The sequence below is a fragment of the Ceratotherium simum genome, chromosome 13 (genome assembly GCF_057802395.1).
Source record: "Ceratotherium simum simum isolate JZ-2026a chromosome 13, ASM5780239v1, whole genome shotgun sequence".
Classification (NCBI taxonomy): Eukaryota; Metazoa; Chordata; class Mammalia; order Perissodactyla; family Rhinocerotidae; genus Ceratotherium; species Ceratotherium simum.
The window spans coordinates 7522717-7536811 of record NC_141912.1 but is presented as its reverse complement, the minus strand read 5'-3'; the positions used below and the strand labels follow the sequence as shown (position 1 = coordinate 7536811).

General features: G+C 41.3%; 1 protein-coding gene across 2 annotated transcripts in view; it reads right to left on the bottom strand.

Annotated features, from left to right (window-relative positions):
• Positions 1-109: 109 nt before the first annotated feature.
• The window catches only part of DSP (desmoplakin), a 42062-nt gene continuing 28076 nt past the window's right edge, over positions 110-14095 (bottom strand). The window contains exons 14-24 of one of the 2 annotated variants that reach the window (XM_004432138.3): positions 13648-13849; positions 13171-13397; positions 12318-12484; positions 11759-11897; positions 10996-11189; positions 9798-9960; positions 9234-9317; positions 8458-8565; positions 7781-7879; positions 4978-7272; positions 110-4013 (exon numbers count right to left, since the gene is read on the bottom strand). In XM_004432138.3, the coding sequence (XP_004432195.1) occupies positions 777-4013; positions 4978-7272; positions 7781-7879; positions 8458-8565; positions 9234-9317; positions 9798-9960; positions 10996-11189; positions 11759-11897; positions 12318-12484; positions 13171-13397; positions 13648-13849 (6915 nt within the window). In that variant the 3' untranslated portion in view covers positions 110-776. The remainder of the gene's footprint in view (positions 4014-4977; positions 7273-7780; positions 7880-8457; positions 8566-9233; positions 9318-9797; positions 9961-10995; positions 11190-11758; positions 11898-12317; positions 12485-13170; positions 13398-13647; positions 13850-14095) is intronic. The other variant, XM_004432139.3, reaches the window with a different exon arrangement.

Sequence of the window (14095 nt, the reverse complement as noted above, 5' to 3'; positions counted from 1 at the left end):
AATAGGTATTTAGTAAATAGATGGTTTTAGACGTATTTTACAGTAAGCAAAAGCTGCTGCTAAATGCCCTTGTGTGTATAAACATACTATTAAATCAAAACGCAAAAACTTCAAAAGTCTAAAAGTTTATTGCCAAACTTCATAAAGACACCTTTTTCAAGTACACAGAAAATGACAAGCAAAATAAACAGAAAACTTTGACCCAAGAAAAGGCAAGATTGCTGCTATCATGCACATAACAGTCAAATTCATACCAAACCAAACAGGTGCATTAAGAGTATACGGGTTATACAATCCACAATCTAAAACTAAAGGAGACTCATTCCAAAATGCTTGGGTTTGGGGTGGGTAATTTTATCCTAATACAGAAAATGGAAGTATTTAGACAAGAAACAGAAAAGATGACTAAAATATCAATGATCAATTTAATTTTTATCTCCAAAGAATATGAATCTGATTTATACGCCGAAAGATGGTCAAGACGAATCGATCAAAAATCTAAACACGGAAGAAACGCATTCTAAATTCAATTTTTGCTATCCTTACAACTGATTACCACGTCATACACACTACATCCAGTGTGTTACTAAGGTGAGCTAAGAAGATAAAAAGCCAGAACAGCCTTAACTATTTGATTTCAACCATGACTATGTTTTTTTAAGCACAGAAAGTTCTATCACTATACTGCAAGCACTAGGTTTTCTTTTTTTATTATGTAGTAGAGTGAAAATTCATATAAATGAAACCAAGGTATACCGACCATTTCCAACTGACTACTAGTGCCCAGTAGAGCTAGTGCTAAAGGAGTAGGAATAAGAGTAGGAAGAATTCCCTGTTGCATCAAAGCTTCCTCTCCGGGACCCACTTCGGGAACCAGAGCGAGAGCCGGATCGAGATCCAGAGCGGGAGCCAGAGCGGGAGCCTGGGGCAGAAGACACGTTATAGGGGCTAGGCAAGCCCTTGGACGAAACAGAGGCAGCCTCCAGAAGGCGTAGGCCAGTGACGTCTTCCACCATGGAGCGATTTATGGCATCCTTGTAGGATATTTTTAATTTGGTTTTGGGGCAGGTCAGGATTTTGGCATAGCTGCTGGTGTCTTGCAGCCTCTGAGCTGCTCGGCCGTCGATGAACCCCTTTCTGATGGCTTCTTCTGTGCTTATCCTCCCATGCACTTCCGGGTCAACAAGGCCTCCCGTGAGGTACTGGAACTCCAGGAAGCGCTGACCTGCCTCATAGGGGAGCCATTTTTCTTTCACTGCTTCTGCTGCTGACATCTTCTTCTTTCCCTTCACACCCTCAAAGCCAATGAAGGCTTTCTGAGCAGGCTTCAGCCTGGTGGCCATATCTTGGTCAATCAGGCCCTGGGAGACCGCATCCTGAAGCGACAGCTTTTGCCCGGTTGTGGGGTGGATGATGCCACCTGTGCAGGCCTGAGCCTCCAGAAGCCTCTGACCAGTGATGCTATCGACAATGCCCCGCTCTATGCCTTCTGCAATTGAGATTTTCTCCAGGTTTTCTGTGTCAAAGATGGCTGCAATAGGGCTCCATTCTTCCAGGGGGTCAGACAGAGAGCTGCTCCTGATGGTTAAATTCCTGATGCTTGATATGGTAGAAATCTTACTTACTGACTCATGTCGGGAGCTGCTAAAAACATCATCACTGACACTACCCCCTATGCCACTGCTGTTGCCGACACCATTTTTCAAGGAGATCATATCAGCAAACTGAGTGAGGCTGAGACTGCCGGATCGGTACTGATCAAAGAACTTCCTGTCAATGAGGCCCTTGTCAATAGCATCTTGAATATCATACTGACTGCCTGTCTTCCTATCTACCAGGACCACCCTGGTGGAGCCATCGGATCCAGTGATGGTTATTTCTTCCCACTCACACTCCTGCTCACACAGTTCCTTGAAGGTTTCATAATCTATAAGGCCCTTCTTGTAGGCCTCCTGAACAGACATCTCCTTGTTGGTTTCTGGATCAACTATGACCACTCTACGCTTCCTGAGGGTATTCTTTTGTGATGTCTGCACCTGTTTCTTCTTTTCTTTCAGGGGCAGAAGACAGAGCCCTGTTTTCTCATCCTTAATGCATCTTTCCTTTAGTTGCAAATAAGTAAGATTTTCTTCAGTGTTTGGGTCAAAAAATCCTTTTGTATCATCACTTGGATCTGAGAGAATCTCATTGAGCTCCTCATTAAAGTAGCCCCTCTTGTATGCTATGTCAACTGGTAAACGATGGCTCTCCTTTGGGTCAATGATCCCACCAGTTGCAATCTGTGCTTCTAACAGGCGAATGCCATGGCCCTTTTCAATGAGTTCCTTGTTCATGGCTTGGAACAAAGAGATGATGTTTCCTGTTTCAGGATCATTATACCCGGTGACAGCTCGTTCCGCAGACAGGAGCTTCTCTTTGAACTCAATACCCACCAGACCTCTTTTGTAGGCTTCTTCCACCGGTAACCTCAAGTTGCTAACAGGATCCACTATAAAGCCAGTAGCTGCTTGGGCTTCTAGCAACTCCAGAGCAGTACCAGGTCGGACCAAGCCAATTTTCATGGCCTCATAAATGCCAAGCTTCTGTTTTGTGGTCTCATTGTATATGCCTGCTATGCAGCTTGACCCCTGAAGGAAGTCCTTAATTCTCTCACCAACCTCATCATAAGAAATCTGACCTGATTCCAGTTCATGTACAGTGGATGGTCTCAATATACCAGAATCTACTAGCTCAGAGATGGTCACAGGTTGTCTGATTCCTTGGAAGGACATACTTCTCTTCTGTACCGACAGCAAGAGCAGACCAGTGTGTGGTTCGATTCTGCACCGCTCCCTCAGCTGCATGTAACTGACCTTCTTTTTGGTTACCGGATCCACAAAGTTTTTCTGACTATCTCGAGGATTGTTCAAGGAACGATACAAATCTCTATCAATCAGCCCACGGGCCAAGGCTACATCTTTTGGCAAAAAGACACTATTCACGGGGTCCACTATACCCCCTGAAGCAATCTGGGCTTCCAGCAGGCGCATTCCAGTTTCTCTGTCAATCAAATTTTTCTTGATGGCTTCCGAAACAGATACTGTCTTGCCTGAAAATGGATCATCAAAACCAGTGATAGCTTTTTCTGCTGTATATATCTGTTGACGGTCATCAAAGTCGATGAGGTCTCGAGCTATTGCACTGTCAACAGTTAGCTTCTCATTCCTATGGGGATCAATTACACCGCCTGTAGCTGCCTGCGCCTCCAGAAGCATGACTGTGGATTCTGGGGTGATTAATTTCTTCCTCTTGGCCTCTACCAAAGAGTATTTTTCCTTAAGAGAAGCAGAAGCTCCCGCGATAGCTCCTGCACCCCGAAGGAAAGGCTGGATTTCAGAAGCAACTTCTTCCACTGACTTCTTCCCCTTCAACAGTTTGTCCAGGGTTATTTTGTCAATCAGCTGGCACTCGTAGAGCTGCATTGCCGTCACCTTCTTCCTCAGTCCATCGAACACCAGCTTTGAGGCATCAACAGTCCATTCGCACTCGGTCTGGGTCTCCCGATGGGACCCACATGGGCGCTGTTTGAGTTTGTCGATTTCCCTCTGAAGTCGGAAGCGTTCTGTTTCCAACTGTGACTGTGTCTCCCTAGTGGAATCCTCCAACTTCCGCCTGCACCTCTCTTCAATCCTCTTGATCTCCGCTTGGAGTCTTTCAATCTCACTCCTAAGGCTGTTCTTCTCTCTCTCGCTCTTTTCTCTTTCCGATTCTATCTTCCTGATGGCCTCTTCCTTGCGGGAATATTGAGTTTTCCACTGATTCAGATCATTCTGGATTTGCTGTTTCTCACTCTCGAGGCGCTGTTTCACCCTACTTTCTGCCTCTAGAGTCACCTTAGCGCGATTCAGCTCATCCTCCAGCCTCTGCAGCCTGGCCTTGTCTTGCTCGAGAACTTTAATTTTCATCAGAAGGGTCTCTCTTTCCTGCACCACCTGAGTGCACTGATTCTTTGATTCCTGAATCCTATTAGATGCCTAGAATGTAAAAAGAAAGAAATGGGAAAAAATAATGTTTTGATCATATCATATGACTATCATAATTTAACCCCTTTTCCTACATTTTTTTACATTTGTTTACTCATTTGCTCTTTCTCTGTTTTCCCTGGATACAATGTTATTTTATCTTACAAATTTATGAAAAAAATTCTAGATACATGTTGCCATTTTGATGAATGGCTTCATACTTACTATTTTTTTTCTATAGAAGGAAATAGGAGAATTTGTAGACCTGTCTCATTCTTAATAGTAATTACGATTTGAAAAACTATGCGGAGTTTTGTTCCAGGTTATCACACTTGCTATACCTAAATCTTACCTGTGACAGCTATACTACTGTGTTTAATAAAGCAATGTAAATCTACAGATATATACGCACCCCACACAAATATTGTCTATAGAAGTCAAATGTATTAGAAGTTAAAGAAGTTACTTGTAAATTAGGGGTTAAAAGAAGAAAAGCCAAACAAAAAGAAACACATTAGGACCAAGATCAAAAGAGAATGAAATAATGAATGCAGAAAAATCATGCAAGCAAGAAAGAAAAAGTAACTTAAAAATTTCATAGAAAACCCCTCTCATATGGTTTTTATTTAGGAAAATTTTAATTACAAATGTAGATCAGAGCTCACTAAGTAAGAGCTACTGTCTAGAAAATAGAGTGGAACATTCAGAGGAAGTGATCTCCAATGTCAGACTAAAGTTCTCAAAGCAGGTTACACAGATTGGTATCTGATGCAGTGATAGAATAGACGGGCAAACAGCACTGAAATTATTTTAAAGCAGTTGTCTGGATTATGACAGATGGTAGTACAGCAATAAAAAGAAAAATTAGACTTTCTGTTAGCATCTGTCCCAGTAGCAAGAGCACAGTTCAGATTAGATGACAATGGAGTCAATTATTTGAGAGACAGTGAAGCTGTGATCAAATATTTGCGAATACCTCTAAAGCCTGCTTTTGGAATTTCTCAATTTCCTGTCTCAAATTTTCCCTCTCTCTCTGTAAATCATTAATCAGCCCCTGCAGCTCCAGGGTCCGGTTGTTGCTGATCTGCAGTTGGCTCCTTAGTTCAGAAATGGTTGCGTTTTTTTCATTGTCTGCCTCACTTCGGCCCCTTCTGAGGTCATCATATTCCAGCCTCAGGTTCCGTAGTTCCTCCTCCAACATCAAGTGCTCCTTGGTCAGGCTCTCTGTGAGAGACTGCAGCCTCTCGATTTCTATTTTGCTTTCATTTAAGCTTCTGCTTTTATCTTCTATCGCCTTCTGGAAATGCTCATTCCTCAAGTGAGCCTGTTTGGCATTTTCTTGTTCCTGCAGCAACTGCCGCCTCAGGGCCTCGACCTCCAAGGAGAGCCTTCTCAGTTCCTCCTGGGTCCTCTGCTTCTCCCTCAGGTGGCCATCCAACACGTCCCTCTGCTGCCGGAGGTCGTCCTCGCTCTTTTTCTTAACGATGGACGCCTGCTCCAGCTGCTGGGTCAGGCTGGTGATTCTTATCGCTTGCTCCTTCAAAGACCTCCTCATGCCTTCCAGCTCCTCCTCCAGCTTCTTCCTCTTGGAGGAGTCTTCTGAGGCCGTCCTCTTCAGCCGGTTCAGCTCCTCTTCCGCTTTCTGCTTCTGCAACTGCAACTCTTTCAGAGAACTCTGGAATCTTGTGATATCCTGGTCCTTCACAGTCCTCTCCTGGGAAATCCTTTCGTAGTCGATTCTCAGGCGCGTTAGTTCTTGCTCCTGAACCTTCAATTTACTTATCGTCTCTGTTGCACTATTATTTGCTTTCTGCAAATCATACTGGGTCCTTTGTAATTTAGCATTTTCATCTTCCAGGCATTTCCGTTCTTTTGTTTCTGTTTCTATCAGTTGTTTTAACCTGTCTATCTCCTTGTTTTTATCCTGGATTGTCTTGGCAGCATCATCAAGAGACTGCTTATATCTCATGCTCTCTTCTGTTCGCATCTGCGTGACCTGTCTCAGCTCGATCTCCAGCTGCTGTTTTCTCTGAGACATCTCAGAGCCAGTGGCCTTTTGCTGTTGGACGTTTTCTTCGACCCTCCTGAGACTCTCTGTGGTCTGGGCTAAAGTGTTCTGCAGCCTCTTTATCTCTTCAGATAGGCTCCTGTTTTCTCTGGTGAGGTTGTCTATCTGGGCTCGGTAGCCACTGGTGTCCTCTTCCTTCTGCATAGTGAGCTGGTGGATGGTTGTCTTGGTGATGTTGATCTCCGTCTCGAACTGGTTTTTTAAGCTAATGATTTCCTCATCATAATTGTTTCTTACCTTAGCCAGTTCATTTTCATATTCCCAGCGGCGCTTGGCCTCCTCCTGAAACTCAGCTTTGAGTCTTTCAATCTCCTTATTTTTGTCCTGAATGGTCTTTGCAGCCTCCTCCAGGGACTGCTTATGTCTTGCATTGTCCTCCGAGCGCTGCTGGATGACCTGCTTAAGCTCTATCTCCAGATGCTGCTTCTTTTGCATCATCTCAGAGCCACAGGCTTTTTGCTGCAGGGCGTCTTCTTCAGCCCGCCTTCGCTGCTCAGTGGTCTGCAGTATGCTGTCATTTAGCCTGACAATTTCATCCTTCAGATCTCGATTTTCCCTTGAGAGTCTATCAAGCTGGTTTCTAAGGTTTTTGGAATCATCCTCTTTCTGCATGGATATCTCCTTGATGGTGGTCTTCGTAATGTTAATCTCTGTTTCATACTTGTTCCTTAGATTACTCATCTCCTCATTATAGTGGTTTCTTACCTTTGCCAGCTCATTCTCATATTCTCTCTTCCGGGCGCCCTCCTCCTGCAGAAGAACCCTCAACCTTTCTATCTCGTACTCCTTCTCCTTGATGGCTTTCTCGGACTCTATTTTTTGCCAACCAAGGCTCTCCTTTTCACTTTGCCTTGCTTTCTGCAGTTGGTCATAGTCATTCTTCTGTTGGTCAAATCTGTCTTCCACGGTCTTTCTTCTTCTCTTTTCGTCTTCAATCTCATACGCCAGTCTGGTGATCTTCTCGTTGAGCTCTTTTATTTGGCCATAGCACTTGTCTAGATTCTGTTTAGCGGCCTTTCCATCCAGCTCAGCTTGTCTCTTCAGCTCCTCCAGGCTCACAAGCTTTGCTTTGAACTGGGAACACTCCGCCTGGTATTTCTGCAGGTTCTGATCCAGGAATTTGTTCTTATTGCAGTTTTCAGAGTTGGCATCTCGGGCAAGTCTGAGCTCTTCTTCCAAAACTTCGATCTTGGTATTTTTCAGCTGTGGAAGTGAAATCAGAAATTATGTTGAAAGAAAAACATCTCACATCACAAGAAAGAAGCCCTACTTTTTCTCTCCTAATATGCATTCTCATTTTTCATATATTCTCATATTCTCATATATCTCTCATATAAAGTCAATTGAAGTTATTAGAAATGAGGGGTTTTAATTAACCTTTCAACATTAAAAATTCAAATCCAGCTAGTCCAGGATGTTCTTATCCTTAATGTAACAAAAAGAAAGCAAGCAAATTCCTTGACCAAACATTAAATGAAATTACTGGTTTGGGCAAGGCAAAATAGCTATAATGTTGCAAATATTACCTAAGTTCATTTCGAGCAGTGTATTGGAGCATGGGACTGACCCCAGACTTATGAATAAACTATATTATACTGTTTAAAGGAAATATTGTTTTATCAGTATGTCCAAATCTATGTTATAATGAGGCAGTAATAATAAGGTTCTATTCTATTTTTTGATGCTCCAAGGAAAAAAGTACGTAAATTACCTTCAGATCTTCCAAACTCTTCAGCATCTCACTTAAGAATCTGTAATAGTCTCCAGACCTTGTAAGTAGTTCTATGTACCGAGCATGTATATCTGCAGCCTTGGAGAAAACGTGTGAAAGAAAAATAAAAGATACTGCATTAAAAAAATAGTCCTATGCAAGTTGACCAATTTTGTTTTCTAAGACAATGAAATAGTGAATTTATAATTTAAGGAGTGAATTCCCTTTCATGTATGCTTATTCCAAAATCTAGAAGTACAGCGAAACAAAGGACTAAAAACCTTGTATTCCACCCTCATCAGTACAGACTGCTTCCCCTAAACCATCTGACAGGTGATGCTCTCTGACATCTTTCGGAAGAAGTTGTCTTTTAGAAATCTACTAGATATTTTCTACTTTTTAAAAGTCTCCCTCACTAAACCCAGAATTTAAGCCCAGTTTCTGCAGACTCTAATACATAAACCACAGATCCTAACTTCCACTGATCATTTCCTAAATGCATCATATATGGATGACTCACACTAGATGGAGCAAAACATGCTATTAAAACTTTTTGAGTGGACACCCTATAAGAAGGGATGAATTCAGGGACTGTAGGGAAGACAGAAAGGGGACAGGGAAAACAGAAGAGGCAGAAGGAGGGGCAGGCTCTAGGAGGTATGTAATGACGTCCATACCTCTTGCAGAATCACCCCAGAAGGAGACTGAACCATGGTTCTCTTGATAGGTATGTTCAGCAGAGTTTCCAGTCCTGAGGTGTATGACGCCAGCTGGAGTTCATAATCCTGCAGAATAATAAAATTTAAGAAAAACATACTTAACAGACTTAAAAGTTGTCACTGATAGCTACAACTCCACAATTTTAAATCATCAAGCTGGGGCAGGCCCCGTGGCGTAGTGGTTAAGTGTGTGCGCCCCACTACTGGCGGCCCAGGTTAGGATCCTGAGTGTGTACCACCACACCGCTTGTCAGGCCATGCTGTGGCAGTGTCCCACATAAAGTGGAGGAAGATGTTAGCCCAGGGCCAGTCTTCCTCAGCAAAAAGAGGAGGATTAGCATGGATGTTAGCTCAGGGCTGATCTTCCTCACAAAAAAAAAAAATCATCAAGCTGTATTTCTAATGACCAACTCCAAAGGCAGTCATGTGCTGCTAGTGTCCAAGCAGCTAATATTATATTATTAAACTAAGCAGTACATCTTTATATGCTAAATGGAGATTTTTGCACATACCACCAGTCTAAAGAATGAAGACGAGGCCAGTCCCACAGATATTGCCAATGCATAATGAATTGTTCATGGATAACAAACTTTTAAGGTTTGTTTAGCAGAGAACACATAAAAGCCATAAGCGCTATCCTCAAGAAACTTATAATCTTTAAAGTGAATCAGAAAATAATGCAATTAATGTTATTCTTGATGAAACACCAACATTCTTTGTGAAACTCAACATACCTTAATTGAATTTGCACAAAGTTCTGCAATCTTTTGTACTTCTTCTGATTTGTCTCGTTTGCCACATATTTCATTGTGCAAGTTCTATACAAAAAATAAAATACTTACAAATGTTAACTTGTATAAATATTTTTAAATAAGTGTTACTTCACTCTTTAACCACTGTTATTTCTTTTTTCCCCTCAGTTTATTACTATATGCACTGACCTCATACTCTCACAGTTAAACCTTAGGAGATGGGTATGTTTTCTATTCAGAAGAGAGAAGGAAGATCTTCAAGTTCTTATTATCTAAGAGCTTATCCTCTAGTCAGCACTCTTTTCTGGTCCTATCATCTCAATTTATGAAGATACTTTACTATGATATTACATTATTTCTACATTCATAACTATATTTCTTGTAAATATCTCAATTGCTTTTCCTCTGGGCATTGTTTAAGCAGTCACAAAATGAACTAGTAATATTAAATATTTATCATTTCAAACCTAGGTACTGCTGTGAAAACCAGAGGAAAACACAGCTTATACCCAATGGAATCTAATGGAACGGCAAGTTGGCTCCTACCTTCTGCTCATTCAAAAATCGCATGACCGTGTTGGACTCTCCAAACTTCATGGACTCTAAGGAATCCTGGCGGCGTTTGGCATCATAGAGCCACTTACAGAAAGCCTGATAATTGTCACGATAATTATTCAGTTGCTTGATTTGTTTCTCCAGGTCCCATAATCTGGGGAAAACAGATATAATAAACATATTAACAAAGTATTTAATACAGAGTGACCATATGACTCAGCAATTCCATCTAGTATAAGCTCAAGAGAACTGAAAATATATATCCACAGAAAAAGTTACAAATGAATGTTTGTAGCAATATTTTCCATGATAGCCAAAAATTGAAACAACCTAAATGTTCATCAATTGATGAAAGAATAAACAAAACGTGGTATAGCCATACAATGGACTATTATTCAGTCATAAAAAGAAATGAAGTACTGAAATATGCTACACCATGGACAGACCTTGAAAACATTATGCTAAGTGAAAAAACAGTCACAAAGGACCACATATTGTATGATTCCATTTACATGAAATGTCCAGAATAAGCAAATCTACAGAGACACAAAGTAGACTGGTGGCTGCTTGGGGCTGGAGGGTCGGGAGGTGATGGGGAGTGATGCTTGTGGGTATGGGGTTTATTTTTTTGCAGTGACAAAAATGTTCTAAACTTAGATTGTGATGATGGTTACATAATTCTGAATATACTAAAAACCACTGAATTATACACTTTCAATGGGTGAATTGTATGGCATGCGAATTACATATCAATAAAGATGTTTTTAAAAAGCACTTCTAATAAAATGAACTACAAGCAAGATTCAGGAGATTTTTTTTAAACCCTCATTTGCAGTAAGGCATTTCTTTTTTATAAGATACAATTTTCATAAACTTTTGGAGAACATTCACTCAACCATCTACCCCTTCCAGTAGTCATAACAAGAGTTTATAGGGCACAAAAGAGCCTGATCAATGGTTTCTGCTATTTCCCTAAAACCTGGATGGCACCTGGCATGGGCTGGGTCAAGCTTGGCTAACGTGATGTAATCTCTTTCCATTTCCAACAAAGCTGCCTATATGAATAGAGCCCCTATTCTACCTAACCTACACACAAAACAAAAACCACGATTTTTATAGTCATTACTTCAAGTGACATTATCTTGGGAACAACCCAATGGGAAGAAAGTGAGGAAGGAGGTTGGCATACCTGTAGTCTATCTGTTTATCTATTCTTTGCCAGCGATCTGTCAGCTGTGTGACTTTTTCACTGAACTTGCCCAGATCCAGGTCATAAAGTGGATATTGCTGTGAAGTCTGGGAGTGGATCTGCTGGGCCTTCTGCAGCTCTGTCTTCATGGTGGCCAACAGTGACTTCTTCAAGTTCAAGTCATTTTTAATTTTCTGTCACAAGAAAAAAAGTACAAATTAATCTCGTCTCCCACTTTATGCTACACTACAAGTCACCAAATGAAAAATAAGTTTATAAAACTCTTTAGAATATTTACATTTTTAAATGATAACAATCGATCCAGAAAAATATATTTATTGATTGCATTTCCTAATATTTGTGCCAGCAATCTAGTTCTTTGTCCTACCCCGTTAAAAAAGAATACAATGTGTAAATCACTTTGAGAAATGCTAAATATCACACTCCATTCCCTTCCTGAATAATTGTAATATCTATTAACATATTAAAGGTTCCAAGAAGTCCTACAGTAAAGAAACCAGTTTAACTATGTTTAACTCAGCATTCCCCAAATTGATCTCACCACAAATGACTTTCTCACATAGTTCCTGGGACACACTCTGGAAAACAGAGTGTTAGAGATAACGACTGATATCAGCATGTGTGGTCAACGAAATCCAGTAATCTTTGACACTCATGAAAACTTAGTGAGGCTTTATAATTGGAGACCGAGTCCTGTATTGTTTCCCACAAACTTGGCCACTGTGATAACCGTCCATGTTACCTTCAGCCCACAGCGGTAAGCTTCCACTTTATCCAGATCCAGATAAACAGTTTCCTCTTCAGTGAGTCTGGCTTCGTAAACCTTTAACATGTCTTCTGTTTGGAGAATCGCCTGGAGTAGTGCTCTTACTGTGCATAAGCTGTCAAGAGCAAAAGAGGCCAATAAAATTGCTGGTGACATAATTAGACGGTGAACATTTGGCTCTTGCCACTATTAACAAAAAGAAGAATATTAAAGTAGATAAAAATTTATTTTGCCTATTTTATAAGCTGCAGGAGCAATAATTTTATTCTCTCTATCAGGATTCCGACAGCTTCTTTGCATTAACTGAAGAATTTTAAGTTCTGGCCCTTAAGATGCATTAGATTTCAGAATAGTGGAATTAACACCTTAGGCTAGAAGACCCTCTCTCAAAAGCACAGAATAATGTAAGCAAGTCTCTAGCGAGAAGAGAAGCTGGAAGGCAAAGGCTCCAGAAGCCAAGCATATAAAGCAAATGAAGTCTGACAAAATGAAGCTCGAGAAAACCAAAATGTCTGAGGTTAGAATTGGTGTTTACCTGTTTAAGTAGCCATCTGTAACGCCATTGATATTTTCCAGTTTCTGAAACAGTCCAAATACCTCATTCTGTAAATAGCAATATTTTTCCGAACCTCTAAAGTTGGCTAGCATATCTTTAAGCTGGTTGAGAACTTCAGCAATTGCTTGAGAATCATGCTGCACACTCTGTCAAAAAAAGAAGGAAAGCTCTTCTGATTTAGCTGTGTGATTCTTATGATCATTTTTGTCCTTAGAAAGTCCACTAAATGTAAAGGATTCAAGAAAGAGACAGACCGGACCCTTCGGTTCCTTCTTCGGGGAGCCTGATTAGCACTACGGAGACGTGGCCCTCTTACTTAGAATGTACATCTGGGACTTTCCAGCGCGGTGCCCGGGCCTGGCTGAGCAGAGAACAGCACTGAGCTGGGAGGTGGAACACCTGGGCTGTAGTCCCAGCTCTGTCGATGGCTCTGAGCTCTCACCCCACCAACCAAATCTCTCCAAGCCAGTTTCCTGTCTATAAATAAAGATAACCCCACCTGTCTAGCCCGTATCATAGGTTGTTTCAGGCAAAAAGCCAAATTAATATTTGTGAAAACTTTAAAAATGAACAAAGTACTAAATCACACAAAGGAAAAACAGCATAGCCTGATTCTACAACCCACAAACTAATAGCGAAGGTGGTTTAGTCCCCAGCCTGGTAACTCCACAAATTTGGAAGCATGGAGACAAAAAAGCAGTCCTGCCAGAATCCTGTTTTCTTGAAAATTAATGTTGATTGCCTATAAATATTTAAACCAGGAGGTTTTTTATTAGTCTGCAGATAAACAGAAATATACCTGAAACCAGGCAAAATATTAACGGATACCTACCTTCAGCTCGTTTATTTTCACTGTGATATGGTGAGAAGACCCTTGGTCTGCCAGAAGGATGTTTTTAAGAGTCATTCTGCCCTCGCACAGCTCCATCTGCCTGCGAATCTTCTGGAGCTCCATCAGCATCCACGTTTCTTGCTTGTCATTTTCTCTGTTGGTTTCAATCACTTTACTATGACTGATGTCTTGGCGGGAATCAATATGAGTGATTTCAGTTTTGGTTACTGTGAAAATATGTCAGGACCACAAAAATCAGAGAATTCCTAGCTAGAAGGGTGCTAGGCCTCAAAAAACATCCATACTGCATGAAAGTGTCGCAACTTCCTTTGATTTAATTCTGAAAATTCAGTGTATAAATGACTTTTGATATATTATCTTTCAAAAAAGTGATTCTGAAACTAGTTTTGTGCAAACTACTTTCTTCTAAGAACCGCATGGATGGTTGATACAAGGAGAAAGGTGCTCCCAACCAACCTGTCTGGTGCTGGGGGTGGCCAGGGAGCTGTATGACCAGGGTCTGGTAGTGCTTCTGGGCGTCTGTGAACTGGGATTGGATTTTCCGCTTGTCATCATCTCCAAACATCTCTGAGCCTTGGCTGTTCCTGATGAACTCTTGGTAATGCAACTCCAGGTCAGATATCGTCTTCATGTAATCTTCCTGCCGCATGGTTTTCAGCTGGAAGTAAACCAGGCAGGAGTGTTTATGACTGCCCCCAGAGTGTGACCAAGAGGACTTCGCTGGAAAACACCGTGTGCTAGATGGAGCTTGAGGCAACACTCGTCATAGGCCCATTAAGATATAAAAGGTCTTCGAAGGTTAGAGATTGCTCCTAAGAACCACAGCAATGGGTTGTCAATTTTTTTTCCTACAGAACTTTATTCTTCAAAGGAAATATTACTCAGAAGCCCCAAATGTACAGCA